General features: G+C 39.0%; 1 protein-coding gene across 4 annotated transcripts in view; it reads left to right on the top strand.

Annotated features, from left to right (window-relative positions):
- The window catches only part of adamts18 (ADAM metallopeptidase with thrombospondin type 1 motif 18), a 111,706-nt gene extending 86,318 nt beyond the window's left edge, over positions 1 to 25,388 (top strand). For 3 of the 4 annotated variants that reach the window (XM_062961583.1, XM_062961582.1, XM_062961584.1), the window contains 5 exons: positions 4,781 to 4,985; positions 6,529 to 6,720; positions 11,681 to 11,893; positions 16,420 to 16,567; positions 20,073 to 25,388. In XM_062961583.1, coding sequence (XP_062817653.1) covers positions 4,781 to 4,985; positions 6,529 to 6,720; positions 11,681 to 11,893; positions 16,420 to 16,567; positions 20,073 to 20,188 — 874 coding nt within the window. In that variant the 3' untranslated portion in view covers positions 20,189 to 25,388. The remainder of the gene's footprint in view (positions 1 to 4,780; positions 4,986 to 6,528; positions 6,721 to 11,680; positions 11,894 to 16,419; positions 16,568 to 20,072) is intronic. The other variant, XR_010000535.1, reaches the window with a different exon arrangement.
- Positions 25,389 to 25,728: the final 340 nt, after the last annotated feature.

The raw sequence follows: 25,728 nt of genomic DNA, 5'->3' as shown, positions 1-25,728 counted from the left end.
TTGGATTGTGTCCTGCTGCATAGTAGAAAGGGTTGGGCTGGATGGCCCTTAGGGGTCTCTCCAAACTCTTGTGCCTGTCCCCTGGGCTGAGTGGGTTGCTAGGAGACCAAGTGGGCGGAACTTAGCCTTGTAACTGGCAGCAATTGGATAAAAACAATTATTCCTCTCCCTCTAATTAGGACTTTATTTTTCTTTTCTTTTTGTTGTATCAACCTAGAGGCGTGGATGATGGGTTGTGTTGTGAAATTTCGAGGTTGGGGGGCCTGTAGTTTTGTTGTTTTGTCCACTGCCCTGATGCCATCACTCTTTTATATATATAGATGTAATATTACTAATAATATTACCATATAATGATATGGTACAATATAGTAATTTAATACTTATATTGTGCTATGCTAGTAATATATTGTATGTTCATTTGATTTGTAAGCCGCTCTGAGTCCCCTTCGGGGTGAGAAGAGCGGGATATACATGTAGTAAATAAATAAATTAATTAATTAACAAGGTTTGAGCTAAGGCTTGTGTCTATTCCTACTGAATTAAGAGTGTATGTTTTCTTCAGACCAGGGGTGGGACTCTTTTCCTCTCTCAGGCTGGATCTACACTGTCATATAATCCAGATTAATTGTTTTAATTAGATTATATGAGTCTCCTCCTTTGGATCAAAGCAGATAATCTGTATTTTATATGGCAGTGTAGATAGGGCATGACACTTTTGCAGGTTCTCAGATCTCCGTAACTTCCACTGCTGTGTCATTTCAAATTGTCTTCCATACCTTTTGGCAGCTGAGATAAAACAACACTTAGTCACCACTGTTCTAGGAGATAATTTAGCAATCATTTCAAGGTCTATAGACACTTCTTTCCTGATGACATTCCAAGATATAATGACATTAATACATTGAAGTTATTTCCACTCTTTATTTCCAATTTGTTTCTCAATGTCCTTCCTGGTTTTGGAGATCCTAGAGTTTTCTGTATAATGTATTTTATTTGGTCCTTAGAAAGGTTTTACATTTAAGAAAGACCAAGTGTGGCATATGTAGTTTAGAAGTATGTTTTATCCTTATTGTTGTTTATATGTCATAGATTTTTATTCTATGTAAACATAATTGCTTGCTCAGGATCTCTTGGTTTTCAAGCTCTAGTCCATCAAGTGCAGTGTTGTTCAATAAACTGCTGAATTCAATGAACTCAGATATTGAATTCTTGACCCAGGAAAGGCTAAAATCACCTTAACAAGCAAAAGGGTTTTTTTAAGGAAAGCTTTTGGCAGCTACTGAAAGGAGGGTCTTTAAAAGAAAAATGATGTGCCTTGCATTTTTCTGTTGCAATTTTAAATTCCTTGTGAATTCTGTTGTTTTAATATGATAATTTCATTACTGCCATCATTTTTAATATAATAGGTGGTTATATTTTATTACCCCTGTAAAAATATTTTGAGAGTCATTTTGGCTCCCCATTCTGAGATAAAGGCACAATATAAATAAAATAAATACCAAGAGTGTGCAATCATACTTTGAAAGGTTCTTTTGACCTTAAATCCCATTTTTAAGAGTCATAGTTTGAGGAGTTTGTATGTCAAATTTCTGAAGCCTCTGGCATTTCTTAAAGATATATTTGTCTGCCAGTGGTCACTGGATTAATAATTTGCTGTCTTCTTTTAAAATAAATCCATTTTTAATTATCCACCAGCGATCACTGTCTAAATCTTCCACAGTCTAATGACAAGGTTGCTCAGTATAGCCAACTATTTATTTCTTCCTTGATTTGAAGGATGTCAAATGAAAAGAGCTTGGTGAGAGACTATGTGGTTTAGTTGGATTTAGATCCAAGTTCTTGAACCTTACCAGATGACACTCAACTGTGGCCATTTCAATATTGCTGACCTCCAGTTTCCATCAGTCTCAGTCAGATTGGCAAGTGGTCAAGATTGAAGAAAGTTGTAGTCTCAATTCGTCTTGAAGGCTACATATTTCTTACCCTTCTTGTAATATATTGATTGGTTGTTCAAGTTAAAACGTGGTAGAGAAAACATAGATATTGCCTTGAATGCCTTGGAGGAAAGAGAAGAGAAAGATGAAATTAAATCAATACATTAAAGGCTTTAAGAGCAATCCTATCACCCTGTGTTCAAAGTTCGTTCCTTTAGAGCAGGGGTCCCCAAACTAAGGCCCCGGGGGCCGGATGCGGCCCTCCAAGGTCATTTACGTGGCCCCCGCCCTCCGTTTTATAATATTTTTATATCAGTTTTAATAATATATTATATATACATATAATATTGATAAAAATATAATACAATACTAAAAATAATACCATATAATAATATTAAATTATATGTTATATCTATATATATAAATGAGTGATGGCATCACGGCAACCCACAAAACAACAAAACTACAGGCCCCCCAACCTTGAAATTTGACAACACAACCCATCATCCACGCCTCTAGGTTGATACAACAAAAAGAAAAGAAAAATAAAGTCCTAATTAGAGGGAGAGCAATAATTGTTTTTATCCAATTGCTGCCAGTTTAGAGGGCTAATCTCTGCCCACTTGGTCTCCTAGCAACCGACTCAGCCAAGGGAGAGCCAGGGTTCAGTTAGGGGACAGGCAGACTTAGGCCTCACTTAGGCTTCTTCCACAGATTATCTAATTTGCACTGGATTATATGGCAGTGTAAACTCAAGGCCCTTCCACACAGCTATATAACCCATTTATAATCTTATATTATCTGCTTTGAACTGGATTATCTTGAGTCCACACTGCCATATGATCCACTTCAGTGTGCAGTCGGACACAACTGGACTTAATGTCAGGAGAAAACCTTTACCCTTTACCTTAACTACCACCAATTCCTCAATACTTTATTTCCCATACCACCATACTTCGCCACAGCAACGCGTGGCCGAGCACAGCTAGTATTATATATAATATTACCGTGCAGTGGTATAGTTCAATATATAGTAATATATAATGCTAATATTGTGCTATGCTAATAATATATTATATATACATATAATTTTGATTAAAATATGTTATACAATATAATACTAATAATAATACCATATAATAATATTAAATTATATGTTATATATTACATATAATATTACAGTACAGTGGTATAGTTCAATATATAGTAATATATATGCTATGCTAATAATATAATATATTGTATGTACATACAGCTGCTCTGAGTCCCCTTTGGGGTGAGAAGGGTGGGATATAAATGTAGTAAATAAATGTAGTAAATAAATAAATGAATAATTTTAGACTCGGGCTCACCCAAAGTCTGACATGACTTGGAGGTGCACAACAACAACAACAACAACAACTTGACTATCTCATTGGCCAGAAGCAGGTCCACACTTTCCATTGAAATCCTGATAAATTTATGTTGGTTAAAATTGTTCTTATATTCAAATATTGTATTGTTCTTTCATTGTTGTTGTTTTTTGCACTACAAATAAGACATGTGCAGTACGCATAGAAATTTGTTCTTTTTTTTTTTCAAATGATAATTCGGCCCCTCCACAGTCCGAAGGATTGTGGACTGGCCTGCTGCTTTAAAAGTTTGGGGACCCCTGCTTTAGAGGTTGAAATCTGGTCTCAAAATTGTGCTTTGTATCCTCATAACCAGCATCAGAACTACACCAGCCTGAGAGCATAGGTATATCCACATTATAACATTGTATCATTGTGTTCTTACTTTTCTTGGCATGGCTTCATTGAATGGGATGTGGTTTCGTTGAGGCTTAAAATTCTTTCCCGGATGTGGAGTAGAGCAGAGCTCTCTATATCAGATAATGCAAAGTATCTCATTCTCCTCAAAATCCTGGAATCACAAAACCATAGAATCAGAAGGGACAATATGGGTCATTCAATTTACCGTATATACTCGAGTATAAGCCAACCCGAATATAAGCCCAGGCACCTAATTTTACCAAAAAAACTGGGATAACTTATTGACTCAAGTATAAGCCGAGGGTGGGAAATGCAGCAGTTATGGGTAAATTTCAAAATAAAAATAAATATATATATAAATATAATCTGTTCTGTCACACGCTGGGCCTGTGACTGATTGTCTATTATACAGGACGTACGCTTTACGCCCAGCGGGAAGCCAGGGTGCCTAAAGAAAGGTCAGGAATTTCCCTGAAAAGATGGCCTTGAAGTCTTTAAAGAAATAACAAAGTCTTTATTGACGAACAAATAATAAATCTTCAAGGAGTCTTGTCCCCACAGGACAGGTGATTGGCTTTGAATAACTGTGAAAACCCTCTTATAACCTCTCCCAGGCTATCTATTATCTGGGCCTAGCTGGTCTGGGACCCACTGCCGACTCCCAAGTGCATCTGGTTGTCGAGTGGACCTACCAGCCAAGGCTTGCAGATGTTTCTGTGCTGTTGTTCTGTATCCCTGGACGGTCTTTATCCCTGGTGTTTTTGAAATATGAAGCTTTTTACGGGACGAGCTGGTCTACGTCCTATAGCTGAGCTTCCTAAGTGAGACTAACTTAAAAATGGCTCCTTCCCTCCCAGAGCCCTGAACAAGGGACAGAACCAAACTTAATGGTGATTGACAGGTGGCCTGTCCTATTTTTACAAACTTTTGCAGAAAGAAAATAAAGCTGAAGTTTCTGGTACAGCTGTACCAGAACATAATCCTTATATTCTTCCTGTCATTGTTTTTTTTAGTGCATAGCTGCTCTGTAGCCCTCAACCCCTCTTTTGAATCTATTGTTTGTTTCTTGGATAACAAATACATTCTTTCTTGAAGCTGGTCAGCCGGTGAGTGGAATGCTTGCAGCAGGTCTTGTGGTGGAGGACAAAAAAGTCGTCAGATCCAGTGTGTCCAGAAAAGGGCTTTTCAGAAGGAGAACATTGTGCCTCATGCACTTTGCCCAGTTACAACTCCAGCACAGATACAAACATGTAATACTCAAGACTGTCTGCCGGAATGGAGTCCTGGACCGTGGTCTCAGGTAATTTAGAGAAATAGCCAATGTTAGTTACAGAGTGTTATTATAGATAAGAACATAGTTGGACCATGTTGGACCACTCCAAAATTTTGTCTACAAGGTACCAAACTATCTCTTATAAAACCTGCCCATGCTTTGAGATCAGTTGGGGAGATTCTTCTTTCTGTTCTACCACTGTCACTAGTTCATCTGGCAGATACACAGGAGAGGACTTCTGTGAAGCTGATGGTAGTCATTGCTCATTGCTTGTAGTGATACTAGTTGGAATGATTAAGTTATGAGAGAAAAAGAAAGTCTAAAAGGAGAAAAAGAGCCAGGCTGTGGCGTAGGCTGGTGAGCAGCCTGCTGCAATAAATCACTCTGAACATGAAGTCATGAGTTTGAGGCCAGCCCGTGGCGGGGTGAGCACCCAGTCAGTTAAAAAATAAAAAATAGTCCCTGCTGGCTGCTGACCTAGCAACCCGAAAGATAGTTGCATCTATCAAGTAGGAAATAAGGTACCACTTATAAAGTGGGGAGGCAGATTTAACTAATTTACGACATTGGAATGAGGAAGTGCCATCACAGTGGATGATGAAGCAGCTGCTCCCCCCTGTGGCCAGAATCGAACATCACAGGCAAGAGGCCACTATAGCTAGAAATGTAATCCAATAATATGAATTATAAAACAGTAATTAAACCAAAACATAATCCATGTGTTACCAACACGCATACATTCATAGAAAGTAAAACTCTATATTCAGAGTTTGTGAGTCCAATGCCCACCAGAGTTCATGTTCCACATGGAGGACTGTATAAGTCACTAATTGTGAGTCCAAATTTAAACGTCCAAGTAAGTGAATCCTTTTATGAAATCCAATGTTTTAAACAAGTCTAAAACATTGGATTTCATAAAAGGATTCACTTACTTTAGTCTGAATATAGAGTTTTACTTTCTATGAATGTATGTGTGTTGGTAACACATGGATTATGTTTTGGTTTAATTACTGTTTTATAGTTCATATTATTGGATTACATTTCTAGCTATAGTGGCCTCTTGCCTGTGCATTTCAGGGAATCCTTTCTTTGTACAGAATCGAACATCCCCTCAGGAGAAGGTTAAATTGCCTCTGTGTCTGTCTCTGTCTCGGTTCTATGTGTATATGGGCATTGAATGTTTGTCCTATATGTATATAATGTGATCCGCCCTGAGTCCCCGTAAATAAATAAATAAAATAAATAAATAGGAATCATCCCAACTGTTCACATCACTACAGAGTGTGGGCAAGTTTTGGAACTTCAGAGACTTTTTTTTAATGTGGAACAAGACTGCTTTAAGGTGAATGGACCCTATGCATCATGTAGACACCACAGAGGCCATTCATCTCCTCTTCAATTCATTTGGCCCATGCAGATGGGCTTTATGATTCTACACCAACACTCAGAATAATGGCAGATATATATTTCTTTCAATCATGCATCATTCTGAGGAATCATGACACAGCTTAAAACTGCACTGAAAATAATTTAAGTCATTAACATCAAACTTTTTCCCATCCCTATAAAGTGTTCCAAAACATGTGGAAGAGGTGTTATAAAACGTGATGTTTTCTGCAAAAGTGCAGGACCCTCCATACTGAAAATCCTGCCAGAGAATATGTGCAACAGCAGAACAAAACCAGAAACACAACAGATGTGTGTTTTGGGACGGTGTCCCAAAAATGATCGGCTTCAGTGGGTAATTTCTTCATGGAGCGAGGTAAAACAACTTGCATGTTTTATACGGGCTCAGATACTAACAAGCCAGTGTTTATTTATAAAACAATTTTTTATTGAAATAAAAGGCATGATTTTCTGGCAACATCTGTTGTTAAAACTGCTCTTGTTAATTATAGTGTCCCTTTGAGATGAGATTGCATAGAATCCGTTTGTTTTGAATTGTGGTGGAGCAGCTGATGAGACTGTACCCATGGAAAAATATATATACAGTAGAGTCTCACTTATCCAACACTCACTTATCCAACGCTCTGGATTATCCAACCCATTTTTGTAGTCAGTGTTTTCAATACATCATGATATTTTGGTGCTAAATTTGTAAATACAGTAATTACTACATAGCATTCCTGCGTATTGAACTACTTTTTCTGCCAAATTTGTTGTATAACATGATGTTTTGGTGCTTAATTTGTAAAATCATAACCTAATTTGATGTTTAATAGGCTTTTCCTTAATGCCTCCTTATTATCCAACATATTCGCTTATCCAACATTCTGCTGGCCCGTTTATGTTGGATAAGTGAGACTACTGTATATATTTTCGTGTCAGGAGCAACTTGAGTTGCTTCTGGAGTGAGAGAATTGGCCGTCTGCAAGGATGTTGCCCATGTTTTGATGTTTTTACCATCCTTGTGGGAGGCTTCTCTCATGTCTCCGCATGGAGCTGGAGCTGATAGAGGGAGCTCATCCGCGCTCTCCCCGGGTGGGATTTGAACCTGGCAGCCTTCAGGTCAACAGCCCAACCTTCAAGTCATGAGACTTTAATCCACTACGCTATCGGGGGCTCCGTGGAAAATTTTAAGGTGATATTAATATCACTTTAATGGAAAATATTAAGGTGATATGAGAACGTGATAGGAACCTTCCGTGAATTTTTCCATTGATTATCCTGTATTGTATTGCTGATGATTTTCTCACAACCAAGGAAGTTTGGTGGGGATAAGGATACTCTCCAGACGTTCTCGGGGTGCACCTCTTTTCATTCCTCAACATTGCACTTCCTAGACAGAGCTTCCAGGACTTGGAGTTCAACAATATCTGGAGCACCAGATAAAGAAAATGGCACCAATTTGCCAAGTTTCCTTCTATTTCTCCACATTTTATTTAGTGTTACACTAGATTTTGATCTTTTGGTGGAGAGTCTGCACAAAAATATCCCCCTTTTATATTCAAATGGTGTGTATGAGTAATTTTCAGCGGCACACATATTGAAACAACCTTGTGGACATTGTGTTGTCGAAGGCTTTCATGGCCGGGATCACAGGGTTGTTGCATGTCTTTCGGGCTGTGTGGCCATGTTCCAGAAGTATTCTCTCCTGACGTTTCGCCCACATCTATGGCAGGCATCCTCAGAGGTTGTGAGGTATGGATAAATTAAGTAAGGAAAGGAAAGAATATATATCTGTGTATAGTCCAAGGTGTGGCAAGAGTTCTTTGTCACTGGGAGCCAGCATTAATGTTTCAGTTAATCACCCTAATTGGCATTGGAAATGTTTTGTCTCTTGCCTGGGGGCATCCTTTGTTCAGTCAGGTCCTTATTGTGTTGGTTCCCATCTACAGTTTTGATTTTGGAGTTTTGTAATACTGGTAGCCAGATTTTGTTCATTTTCATGGTTTCCTCCTTTCTGTTGAAGTTGTCCACATGCTTGTGGATTTCAATGGCTTCTCTGTGTAGTCTGACATGATAGTTGTTAGAATGGTCCAGCATTTTTCTGTTCTCAAATAGTATTCTGTGTCCAGGCTGGTTCATCAAGTGCTCTGCTATGGCTGATTTCTCTGGTTGAGTTAGTCTGCAGTGCCTTTCATGTTCTTTGACTCGTGTTTGGGCAATGCTGCGTTTGGTGGTCCCTATGTAGACTTGTCCACAGCTGCATGGTATCCGGTAGACTCCTGCAGAGGAGAGAGGATCCCTCTTGTCCTTCGCTGACCGTAGCATTTGTTGGATTTTCTTTGTGGGTCTGTAGATAGTTTGTAGGTTGTGCTTTTTCATCAATTTGCCTATGCGGTCAGTAGTTCCCTTGATGTATGGTAAGAACACCTTTCCTCTGGGTGGATCTTTGTCTTGATTCTCATGGCTTGTTCTTGGCCTTGCAGCTCTTCTGATGTCTGTGGTGGAGTCTCCATTGGCCTGTAGAGCCCAGTTTAGGTGGTTTAGTTCACCTTGGAGGAGGTGAGGTTCGCAGATTCTTTGTGCACGGTCTGTCAGGGCTTTGATTGTGCTCCTTTTTTGACTTGGGTGATGGTTGGAGTTTTTATGAAGGTATCTATCTGTGTGTGTAGGTTTTCTGTAAACTGTGTGGCCCAATTGTTGATTGGGTTTGCGGATGACCAGAACATCTAGAAATGGCAGTTTTCCTTCCTTTTCTTTTTCCATGGTGAATTGGATGTTTGGGTGGATGCTGTTAAGATGATCCAGGAACTTGCTGAGTTCTTCCTCTCCATGGCTCCAAATTGTGAAGGTGTCATCTACGTATCTGAACCAAACAGTTGGCTTTTTTGGTGCTGTTTCTAGGGCCTGTTTTTCAAAGTATTCCATATAGAAATTTGCTACTACTGGGCTGAGAGGGCTCCCCATGGCCACTCCATCCTTCTGTTCATAGAATCCAGTGTCCCACTGAAAGTAGCTAGTGGTGAGGCAATGGTGAAACAGGGCTGTGATGTCTTCTGGGAAGTTTTGTTTGATTAGTGTGAGGGTGTCAGCTACTGGGACTTTGGTAAAAAGGGACACCACATCAAAGCTGATCAGGATGTCCTTGGTGCTTAGATTGAGGTTGCTGATCTTTTCTATAAAGTGGACATTGTCTGATACACTTCTTTTTATTTATTTATTTATTATTTTATTTACAGTATATTCTGCCTTTCTCACCCCAAAGGGGACTCAGGGCGGATCACATTACACATATAAGGCAAACATTCAATGCCTTAACATAGAACAAAGACAAACGTAGGTTCCGAGCTGGCCTCGAGCTCATGACCTCTTGGTCAGAGTGATTTGTTGCAGCTGGCTGCAGCTGGCTGCTCACCAGCCTGCAGCACAGCCCGGGCCCACTTTTGCTTCCACTTTTCAAATACAAATGATTCTTTTGCAAATTTTAGAAAAGTATGGTTCATGAAATAGACATCTGGTAAGTTTTCCAAGCAATATCTACTTTCTTGTCCCACCTTATTAGTTAACAATGAAAAGGATTCTACTTTAGCCAGTCTTACTGTATGTGCAAGGCAAAATAAATGTCACCTTCCTCCAGAATTCTGTATGGAGCATATGGAAATAGCAAAAGAAAGAGGACAGGCAAACCTGCCTTAGCAGCTATCCCAGCATTCTGATTTGTTAGTTTGGCTGCAAAATTGAAGAACATTTTTTAAAAGTTGGGAATGTTGAAAGAAAAAGTCATCTCTGGATGCATTTTGGAAGAAGACTTCAACTAATGTCTAGAAAATAAACAAAATCTGACTACCAGTATTAAAAAAACTCAAAAATCAAAACAGTAGATGGGAAGCAATACCCTGAGGGCAGAGGAGCCCCAAGGACGGCTAATGACTCTGAACAAAGGATGCCCCCCAGGCAAGAGACAAACCTTTCCAATGCTAATTAGGGTGATTAACTGCAACATTAACGCTGGCTTCCAACTGACAAAGGACTCTTGTCACACCCTGGACTCTCCACAGATATATATTTTTTTCCTTCCTTGCCTAGTTTATCCATGCCTCACAACCTCTGAGGATGCCTGCCATAGATGTGGGCGAAACGTCAGGAAAGAATACTTCTGGAACATGGCCAAACAGCCCGAAAGACATACAACAACCCTAATGTCTAGAACAGGGGTCCCCAAACTAAGGCCCGAGGGCTGGATGTGGCCCATCGAAGCCATTTATCCGGCCCCCACGGCACAAGGGCAGAAGGGGGTTGGGCTAAATGACCCAAGGGTCTCTTCTTCTCTTAAAGCTATTATTGTTGTTGTTGTTGTTGTTGTTGTTGTTATTATTAGAAACACAACAAGATGAGTCCACAGCAGACACTCTTCTGGTTGTTGTATTGGATCATATGTCGGACACTTCCCAAGTGTCTAGGACTGTGTGATGTATTGGCGAATAACGCTGCAGATCCCAGTAAGGTGGCCTTCTGTAGCTGGCAGATGGTAATTTTGTTAGCACCGATTGTGTTTAAGTGCAGGCCAAGGTCTTTAGGCACTGCACCCAGTGTGCCGATCACCACTGGGACAACCTTGACTGGCTTGTGCCAGAGTCTTTGTAATTCAATCTTTAAATCCTCATATCGTGTCAGCTTTTCCAGTTGTTTCTCCTCAATCCTTCTGTCACCTGGGATTGCAACATCGACAATCCATACTTTGTTTTTTAACACAATTGTTAGGTCAGGAGTATTGTGTTCCAAATCCCATCATCATCATCATCATCATCATCATCATCATCATCATCATTATTATTATTATTAACATTGAGGCTGGGTGGCCATCTGTCAGGGTTGCTGTGCTTGTGCTTTTGGTGCATAAAGGCAGAAGGGGGTTGGACTAAATGGCCCAAGGGGTCTCTTCCAACCCTCTTTATTATTGTTGTTGTTGTTGTTGTTGTTGTTAATTATTATTATTGCTCGGTGGCCAACTATAGTCTGGCCCTCCAACGGTCCGAAGGATCGTGAACTGGCCCCCTGTTTAAAAAGTTTGGGGACCCCTGGTCTAGAAAGTCCACAATTCTATCTGCCATCTATTTATCTACCTATATGCTTATATAGCCACCCCTGACTCTGCATTGACATAATATTACTTCTGAAACATACTGAACTGCTCTTCTTCTTTGTGGTATAGGAATATTTTCTTATTGCTTCTATATGATTTCTGCCTTTGGTAGCATTTTTTTGGTTAAAGAGGCAATAGCCAGGAACACATCAATGTTGTTAATTGAAGCATTCTTGTGTGCTTTGCCATCCAGTGTTCAGTTACCTGTGGCCCAGGTTTAAGGAGGCGAGAGATGCAATGCAGTGAGAAAAGCATCAGTGGCAAATTGATCACTTTCCCACCCCGACGTTGCCGAAATCTCAAGAAGCCACACATTGAACTAGAAGAGGTGTGCAACCGAGGAGCATGTCCCCTGCACCATTTGTACAGTAGAGTGTCTGGATGGTATTCTTCACCTTGGCAACAGGTAAAAGATGCAAATTCATATGGAAATCTTGATTAGCATTTTCAAGTCATGGCACTCCTAACACCAGAATTCTGTAAGATTCGGCCACTGCACTTGCCTTTGCTCAATCAGCAAATACATTCATGGCTACACAATTGGTTGGATAAACTTACCGTATATGCTCGAATATAAGCCGAGGCACCTAATTTTACCCCCAAAAAGTGGGATAACTTATTGACTCGAGTATAAACCGAGGGTGGGAAATGCAGCAGCTATGGGTAAATTTCAAAATAAAAAAAGATACCAATAAAATTTCATTAATCGAGGCATCAGTATGTTAAATGTTTTTGAATATTTAGCGTATTTCAAAGAAAAACAATAAACTAGCTCTATAAGTGGAAAAGTAGGGGCAACAAAAACAATACGGTATCAACAATAACATAACAACAACAACAACAACAACAACAACAACAACAAACTTCATTTGGATCCCACCCTGTCTCCCCATGGGGACTCAAGCCGGCTTCCAACACAGTAACAGGCAAACATTCAATGCTTATATAAACAATGCAGAGCTAGATATAGATCTTTAATTATAGACACTAATTTCACATATGCATTTCCCCCTGAAACGTTTGCAAATCCCCTCTGTGTGTGTGTGTGTGTGTGTGTGTGTGTGTGTGTGTGCATTTCCCCTACAATATTTGCAAGCCATACATACATATATATATATATATATATATATATATATATATATATTCATATCTATCAAGACATGTCTATATATATTTGTGTGTTCATTTCCACCCTGTAATATTTGCAAGCCCTATATATATCGGTAGGTAAGAATATATTCATATCTATCCAGACATCTCTCTTTATATAGATATTTGCAGAGACTTGCAAACATAAGAGGGTAAATTCACATATAAAATAATGTATATGTATGGCTACAGATACACAGGTACATGGATCTATATGTATAAAGGATTTGCAAAGATCTGCAAACATATGAGGGAAAATTCATATATAAAATTAATGTATATAGATAGATATACATATATAAAAGTACAGTAGAGTCTCAATTATCCAACATAAACGGGCTGGCAGAACATTGGATAAGCAAATATGTTGGATAATAAGGAGGCATTAAGATGAAGCCTATTAAACATCAAATTAGGTTATGATTTTACAAATTCAGCACCAAAACATCATGTTATACAACAAATCTGACAGAAAAAGTAGTTCAATACGCAGTAATGTTGTGTAGTAATTACTGTATTTACGAATTTAGCACCAAAATATCACGATATATTGAAAACATTGACTACAAAAATGCGATGGATAATCGAGAACGTTGGATAAGCGAGTGTTGGATAAGTGAGACTCTACTGTGTGTGTGTTTGTGTATATATATATATATGTGTATGTATGTATATATATATATATATATATATATATATATATATAAAGACATGTCTATATATATTTGTGTGTTCATTTCCACCCTGTAATATTTGCAAGCCCTATATATAGGTAGGTAAGAATATATTCATCTCTCTTTATATAGATATTTGCAGAGACTTGCAAACATATGAGGGTAAATTCACATATAAAATAATGTATATGTATGGCTACAGATACACAGGTACATGGATCTATATGTATAAAGGATTTGCAAAGATCTGCAAACATATGAGGGCAAATTCATATATAAAATTAATGTATATAGATAGATACACATATAAAAGTACATAGTTTGCCCTTACTTTTTAAATTTACATTTCATTGCTGTATTTCAAAATTAACATCAAGCCAATACAAAGTTCAGGTTTGGTATGGTATAACATGGGTTAATGCTGATATATCTGTAGGAGAGTTTAACAAATATTTCAGGGGGAAATGCTTTCATAAGATTAATGAATATATATTTTTCTTCTTCCTGACTTGCAAGGGTGTCTTTCTCTTTTCAAAACATTCCCTTGATTAAGAGCGTGAGGCTTTGCAAAAGAAAACACACTGATAAGGGAGAAGAGAGAAATAGATCACATATTGTAAGCAATAGCCTGCAGGCTCCGTTGCTGGCCTTGACCTTGATCTGATTATAAGCTGGGGGAGGCTTTTTCAGCTCATAAATAAGGGCTGAAAAACTAGGCTTATCTTCGAGTATATACGGTAATCTTTAATTGTGCTTCACAAGGGAAATATCTAGATATTTATTTAAATATAAATTTAGAGAAATATCTAAATATCTAGATAAGACAGCCAACATATTCTGTTTAATGGCAGGGGTAGTCTTGCCGGGATTCCTGCTGTGTCAAGTGTAGGAACAGCAAGAACAGCAGAAACAGCATATTGTTCTCACTGACTCATTTGTCTGGAAACTGATAGTCACTTACATAAAAGTGCTCCTGCTGTTTCAGCAATGCTGTCTTCCATATCGTTCTTCAGAGGGTTGTAGTGTGGCTGAACCTACAAATCATTGTACACAACATCCGTAGAGATTTACAAAGACTGTCTGGAATTCCTGAAATTGTTTGATTGATTAGTGCCTCAGTTTGTACATTTTTGCCAGTTTTGCAATAAGCTTCTGTATTTTTTGGAACCTGCTTGACTCTATGAGTCACATATCTTGGACACAAGCATTTATTTGAAAGCTCATCCATGTAAGTCTAAGTGCTTAAGATTTGTGTATCCCTGATATAAGCATTTTGACAGTACATACATGAAAGCTTTTGTGCTTAAGATTGACATACAAATAAAGATTTAAATTTCTCCAATACAGTAGAGTAGAGTAGAGTAGAAATGATCCATATTTATGATAAGTTTGCTTAGGTTGTTCCTGACCTCACAGTACCATTTCGCCCCTGCTCATTAATTGCTAAATTTTAATTAGGCAAGTTGATGAATGTGCTAGCCTTTGCAATAAATAAAAGGGAATCCCAGTTGCTGGCATTCACATATATTCATACGAAATGGAGGAAACAAAATCTGCGCACACCCTGCTCCTTAATACTCAGTCATTGGCCATACAACTGGGATTTGTAGATGTTGTAGCCCAGATTTCTGGACATATCAGTATCCGTATCTATTTCCAGTATATAACTTAACACAACACGTGCATAATGATGTATAAAGCAAGATGATATCTACGTTGTAAACAAATGTCAAAAACCTGCACAAAGCTAGACAATTTATACAGTAGAGTCTCACTTATCCAAGCCTCGCTTATCCAACGTTCTGGATGATCCAAACCATTTTTGTAGTCAATGTTTTCAATATATCATGATATTTTGGTGCTAAATTCGTAAATTCAGTAATTACAGCATAACATTACTGCATATTGAACTGCTTTTCTGTCAAATTTGTTGTAAAACATGATGTTTTTGTGCTTAATTTGTAAAATCATAACCTAATTTGATGTTTAATAGGCTTTTCCTTAATCCTTCCTTATTATCCAAGATATTCGCTTATCCAAGCTTCTGCTGGCCCGTTTAGCTTGGATAAGTGACTCTACTGTACAGTAAATGTGAAACTTTTATTTGATAGGACATACACTCAACTTTAGTGTTTAAGCCTCATAGCCAGTTGGTGTAGACCTGATATCCTTAAAGGTCACATAGTCAGTGCTTCATTGCTTGAATATCCACTGAGCATAATTTATTTACAGTTTATTTACAGTATTTATATTCCGCCCTTCTCACCCCAAATGAGACTCAGGGCGGATCACATTATACACACATAGGGGAAACATTAAATGCCCATAAACACATCAAACAGAGACTGAGACAGAGACAGACGCAGAGGCAATTTAACCTTCTCCTGAGGGGATGTTCGATTCTGGCCACAAGGGGGAGCAGCTGCTTCGTCATCCACTCTGATGGCACTTCCTCATTCCAGGTCGTAAATTAGTTAACCTTGCCTCCCCATTTTTTTTTATATAAGTGGTACCTTATTTCCTGCTTGATAGATGCAACTATCTTTCAGGTTGCTAAGTCAGCAACGAGCAGGGACTATTTTTTATTTTTAATTGACGGGTGCTCACCCTGCCACGGGCATATTATATGGACTGGTCACTTTCCACCTTTGATTAAAGGCAGAGAGCCAATGTTACATAGTTGCTTGAGTGTTGGACTCCAGAGTCCAAGATCGGCCAAGGTGTCCAGCCAGATATTTTGGGTGGCTCTTGGAATTTATGGTATTAGTACAAAAACAGTCCTTGGAGGTGATCAAAGGAAGTGACACCTGTCTGAAAGAGATTATCCACAACATAAATGGCTATTTCCTTACAAGTTCTTTCCCTTACAGGTTATTTTAGTTTACAGATTCTCCCAGGAGTTATAGTAAACAAATAAATAGGCCAAGAAATGGCACTTTAGCTCCATGTTCTTGTGTCTGGCCTCTTTATTTGATGGTGGGAATTCAAGCAATAAGTTGGAAATTATTTGAAGGCATGCAACAGCAGCAGTAGCAACAATGAGATAGTCACTGAAAAGTTCAGAATGAATGTGTAAAGGGCATTTAAAAAAAAATCTTCCTCTTTGCAGTGTTCAGTGACCTGTGGCGGTGGAGTACAAACACGGATGGTGCAGTGTCTTTATCAGGGCCAGATAGCTACAGGTTGCCTTCCTCATCAACAACCTGCAATGTCCAGAGCCTGCAATACTAACTTCTGCCTTGTTCCTGAAAAGAAAGGTAAAATAAGAGTAAGAATTACTTTTTAAATACAAATGTGTATCAGAACAAATCAAACTCAAAGCCAAAAATATATATCTACTAGCTGTGCCCGGCCACGCGTTGCTGTGGCAAAGTGGTGGTGGTATTGGTTAAAAATTGTTGTGTAATTTTTATTTGACGTTGTTTGTATTTTTTTAATTAATTTTATTGTAAGTTATCTTTTTATTTATTATATTTTATTATTTTCTTGTATTATTTTTAGTTATTTTCTGTTATTATAGTATTTTATTGTATTAATCTTTTAGTGTTTTTAATTATTTTTTAGTGTTTATTATTATTTTTTATTGGGTTGCTAGGAGACCAAGTTGGAGGAGCTTAGCCTTCTAACTGGCAGCAATTGGATAAAAGCAATTATTCCTCTCCCTCTAATTAGGACTTTATTTTTCTTTTCTTTTTTGTTGTATCAACCTAGAGGCATGGATGATGGGTTGTGTTGTTAAATTTCGAGGTTGGGGGGCCTGTAGTTTTGTTGTTTTGTCGGTCGCCGTGATGCCATCACTCTTTTATATATATAGATGGTGAGTCCAGGGTGTGACAAGAGTCCTTTGTCAGTTGGAAGCCAGCGTTAATGTTTCAGTTAATCACCTTAATTAGCATTGGAAAGGTTTGTCTCTTGCCTGGGGGGCATCCTTTGTTCAGAGTCATTAGCCGTCCTTGGGGCTCCTCTGCCCTCAGAGTGTTGCTTCCCATCTACTGTTTTGATTTTTGAGTTTTTTTAATACTGGTGGCCAGATTTTGTTCATTTTCATGGTTTCCTCCTTTCTGTTGAAGTTGTCCACATACTTGTGGATTTCAATGGCTTCTCTGTGTAGTCTGACATGATAGTTGTTGGATACAATTTCTCCCTATTTTCCCTCTCTCCTCTTATTGGAAAGTTTGTATCCAGTGTCTGTTATTGATTTGCTTTGGCCCCAACCCTCCCCTCTCCTTACAGCTGTAGAAGTCCTTTTGACTTTATTGCAACTGTCTTTGGGGCCTTGGAGATCAATTACCTCTTCACCAGGCTCTAAGTCTCTGTCTTCACCATTGCACACAGCCAGCTGTGCTGGAACGGTATTGAAACCAGTCACTTTCAATTACCCACCACATAGTTTCAACCCAGTGAATCATTGGGGAGAGATCATCGGAAAGAAATGAGGCTTTCGTGGAAAGTTAACATGTGTTCCCTAAGGAAGCTGGACCTGCTCTTATGCTCATTTCCCCCCATTTCCATCATTTGACTTGAGAGCCTTTGAGTCAACTTGGTTTTTTTTTGGATGTGAAAAGCAAACATTTCTTAAAGGAAAGTTATGTGTACCCTACATGAACCAAACATAAAAGAAAGAACAAGCTTCTCATCCAATAGTTCATCTGAAGTTGATGCAACCGAGACCTCTTCCACACTGCCCTATATCCTAGGATCGGATCCCATATTATCTATTTTGAACTGGATTATATGAGTCTCCACTGTCAAATAATCTGGGATAATCAGATAATCTGGTATCAGATCGTGGGATATAGGGCAGTGTGAAAGGGACCTGAGTGGAGTTGGGCTTGTCAAATGTTTCAAACTATCTATTTCCTAATCTTATAGTGTAACCCTGTAGATACCCATGGTGTGTAAAACATGTGGATATCATCCTATTCAATGACAGAAGAGATCTGATTGAATGTTAGGTAAAGGTAAAGGTTTTCCCCTGACGTTAGGTCCAGTCGTGACCGACTCTGGGGGTTGGTGCTCATCTCCATTTCTAAGCTGAAGAGCCAGCGTTGTCCATAGACACCTTCAAGGTCATGTGGCCGGCATGACTGCATGGAGCGCTGTTATCTTCCCGCCGGAGTGGTACCTATTGATCTACTCACATTTGCATGTTTTTGAACTGCTAGGTTGGCAGGAGCTGGGGCTAACAGCAGGCACTCATTCCGCTCCCGGGATTTGGACCTGCTTGGGTCCAAACGGGGAGAGGGCCCAAGCAGGAGCCAGATGTTTTCCTGAAACCAACTTCAAGAAAGGACAGAGATGGGATTGCATTCTCCCCTGAAATCTCAGCTCTGCGTCTTATGTATAATGTTGGATTCAGAGCTGAGCCTGGCTGCCCAGCAGTGGCCTAAAATACTGTACCATCTCTGCTATTCATGGAGATGTCAGATCTGGCTATGATAGCACACACCTTGATAACCTCCCATGCAAGTTGCTTCCATAAATCTAGGTACAACTGAATATTCCCTCAACATAGGGTTGTAGGAGTTCCTGGTGGCTTGTGCTGGCAGGGCTGCTGACTGACAGGTTGGCGGTTTGAAACTGTGGAGATCAAGGTGAGCTCCTATCTATGAGCTCCATAGAGAAGCCTCCCACAGGATGGTAAAAACTTCAAATATCCGGGCATCCCCTGGACAATGTCCTTGCAGATGGCCAATTCTCTCACACTAGAAGCGACTTGCAGTTTCTTAAGTCGCTCCTGATATGAAAAAATCTGGCTACTTGTTCATGTTCAGCCACAATTCATAATGTTGGTTATGACTAATAAAGCCTTATGTGTCCAGACTTGAGTTTTAAGATCTTCAGTCCTGATTCCACATGAACTGCCCATGGCGACATGGTATAGAATTCTAGAATTGGTAGTTTGTTGGGACAATTGAACACTGGCAGGTCAAGACATTTTTATTTGAATTAACATCTGAGGGTTTAATAGTTTAGGAAGAAGGGGAAGTTGGAAGAGGAGGCGCAGTGTAATTGTTAGGCCCTTTAAAGTATTCCATACTGTGCCAAATCATAATATTTTACAGAATAGCAAATTTATTATTAAACTTTTATATCAGCTTATCTTAAACCTTGTTGTAAACCATGTTGGGTCTCCTTAAAAACAAACAAACTAAGAAAGTACAGTAGAGTCTCACTTATCCAAGCCTCACTTATCCAAGCCTCGCTTATCCAAGCTTCTGGATTATCCAACTCATTTTTGTAGTCAATGTTTTCAATGCATTGTGATATTTTGGTGCTAAATTCATAAATACAGTAATTACTACATAGCATTACTGCGTATTGAACTACTTTTTCTGTCAAATTTGTTGTTAAACATGATGTTTTGGTGCATAATTTGTAAAACCATAACCTAATTTTATGTGTAATAGGCTTTTCCTTAATCTCTCCTTTTTATCCAACATATTCGCTTATCCAACGTTCTGCCGGCCCGTTTATGTTGGATAAGTGAGACTCTACTATAGTTCAATACGCAGTAATGCTATGTAAAAATTACTGTATTTGTGAATTTAGCACCAAAATATCATGATGTATTGAAAACATTGACTACAAAAATGTGTTGGATAATCCAGAACGTTGGATAAGTGAGACTCTACTGTATTTAACAGCAGGGGCAATTATTTTCATTCGTCATGGGACAATTAAATTTCCATTACTATCAGTTTGCTAGGTTTCAGTATGCAATACTGTAAAATAAATGTATCTCCAATTTTCTTACTGCAGATGATCCTTCTTGTGTGGATTTCTTCGCTTGGTGCCACCTTGTCCCCCAACACGGTGTCTGCAATCACAAGTTTTACGGCAAACAATGCTGCAAATCATGTACATGGAAGAACTGATTTAAATGGCCTGAGTCTGACTTTTTGGTGCTATCGAGTCTTCCTCTCTGCTGATGTTGAAATGTTTTGTGAGGCTTCTAGAACTGAATGTCACAGAGATTGCCAGTGAAAGTGTTTTGGGTATTATAGAGCAGTATCTGCTCTGGTAAACTTTGTGCTGAATGAGACATACAGAAAATCTGCGCTGTTACCAAACACCTAGGGTGTTGCTGAACATTAGCAGATTAGGTGCTTTCTGTCTTTTCTGATGTTCTCTGTTGAAAGAGAGAAGAAAATCAACTGCATTGTTGATGGCCGAAGCCAGTCTCCAGAATGAACTGGCATGTTTGGCATGGTGAATTATGAATTATGACTGTTGATGTGAGTTCTCTGAAAGAAGGAGAAAATTATCAAGATAAATTCCGTTAGTGGCCATGGAGACAATGCATTGTGCTCCCTAACAAAGGATTTATGGTATCCACAATAATCACATATGCTGCACTATCTAAATAAATCAAAGCTGGGGCACCTTTCTATATTTCTAACCATTACTACTCATAGATGTGGCACATGGACTGGTACGAATCCATGAGTCATTGGCTGATAGTACCACACAAGTTTCCAGGACAGAAAGAGCAAGTAGACGCCAATAACTTGAAACATGGTACTGGTGCTTGACATATTGGGGAGAGGATTGCCAGTCCCCACAGCAAGTAACTTGAGGTTGCTGTTTTCAGCTAAAAGTCTCACAATTCCTTAGTGTTTACTGTAATAATTAGAGCTTTTGGTAACTGAAGTTTGAAAATGCCTCCCACTCCTGAGATAAAATGTGCTTTTCAATTTCACTTGCTGCTGGGAAAGCAAGAATTAGTACTCAGGCAAGGTTTATGAACCACTAGAGAGGCAGGCACTCATTGTTCACCTTTCCACTTTGAATAGTACTCAGGCAAGGTTTATGAACCACTAGAGAGGCAGGCACTCATTGAGTTGCTCCATCCAGAAGAACAATGCGTTTTTTTCTAGCATGGCTGTGTAGTATGAATTTCATACCTCAGCTAACATATGAATTATGCACATTTGCTGTCATGCACATTATTGTTGGTGCTAGAACATAATTATTGTCAGAATCCCACAATTTTAAACACACTTAATAAAGAACCTGTAGAACTGGGATGTGAAAATATAGGCTGAGATTCTGCCTCATCAGATATAGCTACCATGACAAACTCCATAATCTAAACTACTCCTGCTAGTGCCACCATCTTCAGATATAGCTACTAGGCATGTCTGATCGATGAAAAAAATGTTTCAATTCTCGTTTCTAAAGTAGGGGGCGCTGGCGCTTCGATATAGAAAGTATTTCCGATTTTTTCACTCAAAAATTTCGGATATTTCCGAAAATTCGTAATGATTCTAAATGTTTCTAAAATGGCAGGCGCGCATGTGCAATTGCCAAAAAAAAGGAACCTGGGGGGGGACTTTTACAGGGCTCTCCCGCCCCCATTTCTTGAGCTATCCTCATCAACCCTAGCCCCCACCTTTGCATCCATCGTGGAAGCTTCTGATTGGCCGGGGAGCGGCAGCCATGTTAGCCTGCACTAAGCTCCCATTCTAGGTAGGTTGCAGAAACAAAACAAAATTTAAAAAAATATTTTTAAAAATATATTTTAAAAAAATTTTGGGAGGGAAAAAAATTAACGAAACATTAAGAGACAATTAGAGAATGGGCCAACAATGGTTTGAATTACATTGCCAGTTGCGCTGTGAGACAATGTCTCGGAATGCATATCAAAAAGTGAGAACAATCCGAAATAATTCCGATATACAATTTAAAACGATTTTTTGGACATGTCTAATAGCTACCTTTGAAACCAGGTAGTGCAATAACCTAACTAAGAAATGGAACATTGAGAAATAGTGACTGGAGCAGTCTCCCAGCCATGGAATCCATTGAGAAGAGAAACATCATGGGTCTTTCATTTCTCAATATCCAAAACTGCCGCCTCTTGAAAATTCTCTAGTTAGGCACTGCCCAGTTTAAGATGTACATTTTGGGGCTATATTCTGTTGTGGTAATCTCTGAGCGGTTAGACTCAATTTAACCCTCTCTGGGGGAGATTCCACCAAAAATTAGCAGAGTAGCAAAAGCAAAAGCTTTCAAATGCAATAGTTACTTACACGGGGCGAGCAAAGAGAAGCCTTTGACCATTTAGGATTGCAATGGACTGCAGAGTCTCAGTAAAAGTTCAAAAAGTATTTATTTAGGTAAAAAGGACTCCATTGTAGATAGAAAGGCTTGGGAGCTGTCTAGTCTACTCTAGACTGGTTTCTAAGGAAAAATAAGAAAGGAAAAATTACAAACATCTAAATAGTTACATCTTGCCAGGAGAGACAACAAGATGCTGCTTATTAGCTAGAAGAACAAAGGGAGAAGAGAGAACCAAAATGGTTCCAACCTTATGGTCCAGTTTATTGGGGCCATAAAAGACATTCTGACCAATGAGTTAGTCTCCCTAGAGATTCACATTTCTACTAACTTCAAAGTAAGGGATGTGATGTAAACAGGATAGAGTGAAACACAGTAAAGCCTATCTAGGCATGCTTTGGAAACAGGGAAAGGATTCCCTCAATCTAACTCTATCCTCTATCTGACTACATTTAGACTTGAGTAGTCCAGGGTGATTCCCAACAATTAACAACCATAAAATTGATTCCCAAATGTTGTGGTATCATAAGTCCAGGCAATATTGAATGGCATGCTGGCAGTAGCTTTATTTTTTAAAGCACAAAATTTGAGTTTCCAAACATGAAACATAAATAAGAAAACTGTTGACAACAAAGTAGAAATGGCATGAAACCAGTGAACCAGTTTTTGGAAGCTACAAGAGGATCAATGAATTCAATGTTGTTATTTCATTTTTGTCAGTAGATGAAATAATAAATCATGAGGTTCATTTCAGCAGTTGCTGGTCCAGTATAAAACCGTGGTCTGGAGCCAAAAAAACCAATTGCACGATCAGGATAAATTCCTACTTTTTTATCGTGTCAGAAGCGAATTGAGACAAGTTGCTTCTGGTGTGAGAAAATCGTCCGTTCTCAAAGAAAGCTAGGGCTGACAAATGGGAGTTCACCCTGTCTCGTGGATTCGAACTGCCAACCTTCAGGTCAGCAATTCAGCCGGCACAAGGGTTTAAGCTCTCCAGGAACAAAAAAAGGCAGATATTTTAATTAAAAACTACAAATATAACTGCTCAAATATTCAAACAAATCTGTTAACTGTTGAGAAAGATGAAGAAAGCTGTAGCTCAGGGGTCCCCAAACTAAGGCCCAGGGGGCCACATGCGGCCCTCCAAGATCATTTATCTGGCCCCCGCCCTCAGTTTTAGACTTTGACTTGAAGGCACACAACAACAACAACAACAACAACAACAACAACAACAACAACAACCATCCTAATTAACTTGACTATCTCATCAGCAAGAAGCAAGCCCACACATCCCATTGAAATCCTGGTAGGTTTATGTGGGTTAAAATTATTCTTATTTTTAAATATTGTATTGTTCTTTTGTGTTGTGCATTGTAGATGGTAAACGGAAGCTCTTACATGTGCCCATGAGCCCAGAGTCACCCTGCAGAACAATGACGCACCACTCAGATTTGCAGAACAAATAATACAAGAACTTTACTAATTCCAAGAGATCCAAAGAGCAATGGTATTCACAATGGTCCCTCTGACTGCTTACAGAAACCCAGCAGTCATAAACAGTCCCTTTTCAGTCCATAAATCTGCTTCAGTGAAGAATACAGTCCTCAGAAATAGCAAGCACTCTCTGAGTACAGAGCCATCTTCCCCGGGCAGTACTCAGTCACCACACAGACTAACACTGAACAAAAACTTGTTCAAACCGGTTCTCCAGCAGCAGAACAGAAACAGTTTCAAATCAAATTACAGGTCTTTGCAGGTTCAGGCAATCGACTTCATTTTCCAGTTAACACACAAATATAGCACAGTGCCTTTGCAAACCATAACATTTCGTTGGCCTTTTTTTTGCACTACAAATAAGACATATGCAGTGTGCATAGGAATTTGTTCATATTTGTTTTTAAACTATAGTCTGTCCCCCCAACACTCTGAGGGACCGTGGACCGGCCCTCTGCTTAAAAAGTTTGAGGACCCCTGCTGTAGCTCATCAAAATCTGGAGGAATGCACAGTCTCCATCCCCAATATATGTTCAGAGGTGCTGGATTCAGTTCTGCGTTCTACTTTTGTCACCTATAGTTTGGATCAGAGAAAAAAGCAATCCATGCAATGTACAAAACTGTGATACCACCATATCATCACATAATGAAGAAAGAAATCATTTTTATACATGATTATCTGTGCTTGAAACCACCTGCTTCAAATGATTAGAACTTGTTGGTGTGCACATGTTGCATTTAAGACTTTTCTGCTATGTTGGGAATATTTGTAGATTCGTAATCCAGAGCACTCAAGACACAATGGGGTTTAAATGTGAAAATTTCAAGTTAGGGACAAGGAAAAATAACATCCACTCTATCTTTGCCAAACCCCCTATGGCAGAAATGTGGTTGCTTTCTGATCCAATTTTCTGGGGAACAGTTAAAAAGGACTGCTTAAAAATATCTTTCCTCCCAAACCCACAGCTTGATTTGATGAATGTAGTTTAGTTTTATTGCCACTGTTACCAAACTAAAATTAGCCACATCAGCACTAATCACAGACCGTGGTCAGCTAAGATTAGCAGTGGCTTTTCTAACGGATTAAGAAAACACATACATATATACACACATGCACTGTTTGTTTAAGAAACCATCAATAGAAGCATGTCCAAAATACTCAGTTTATTCAACAATTTAAACACAAACTTTCAAAGGAGGGGAGTGGGCTTTCTCCTCATAAATGCCGAGTTTGGTTTTAGAATTGTCGTCTTTATTTTTCTGTAAAAAAAACTTAATTTATTAATACGTAGCTCTCATCTCCCTTCTTTTTATTTCATCACTTGCTTCCTGCATAAGTGGCCATGATACAGTAAAAAAGAGTTCCATAAAAATATGGATTATGGTGTAAAAGGAAAAAAGAGCAAAGTATAAACTGTACTATTTAATTATTTTATAAGTTTTATAATAAAAATACTCTTAACTATTTCATTATGTTTGGTACTTTTACAAGTCTTTAATAAAATATGGAACCTCAGTGTATATTCAGAGCAATGTCAACTGAATCTTTGTTGTCTCATGCAATTTCACATACCTTAGAAAGGTAAAGGTTTTCCCCTGACATAAAGTCCATTCGTGACCGACTCTGGGGGTTGGTGCTCATCTCCATTTCTAAGCCGAAGAGCCGGCATTGTCCGTAGACACCTCCAAGGTCATGTGGCCAGCATGACTGCATGGAGTGCCGTTACCTTCCCACTGGAGCCGTACCTATTGATCTACTCACATTGGCATGTTTTCGAACTGCTAGGTTGGCAGGAGCTGGGGCTAACAGCGGGCGCTCACTCCGCTCCCGGGATTTGAACCTGGGACCTTTTGGTCCGCA

Source organism: Anolis carolinensis, unplaced genomic scaffold, assembly GCF_035594765.1.
Source record: "Anolis carolinensis isolate JA03-04 unplaced genomic scaffold, rAnoCar3.1.pri scaffold_9, whole genome shotgun sequence".
NCBI lineage: Eukaryota > Metazoa > Chordata > Lepidosauria > Squamata > Dactyloidae > Anolis > Anolis carolinensis.
The sequence above is the reverse complement of the archived record's forward strand: the minus strand, read 5'-3'. Positions and strand labels throughout refer to the sequence as shown.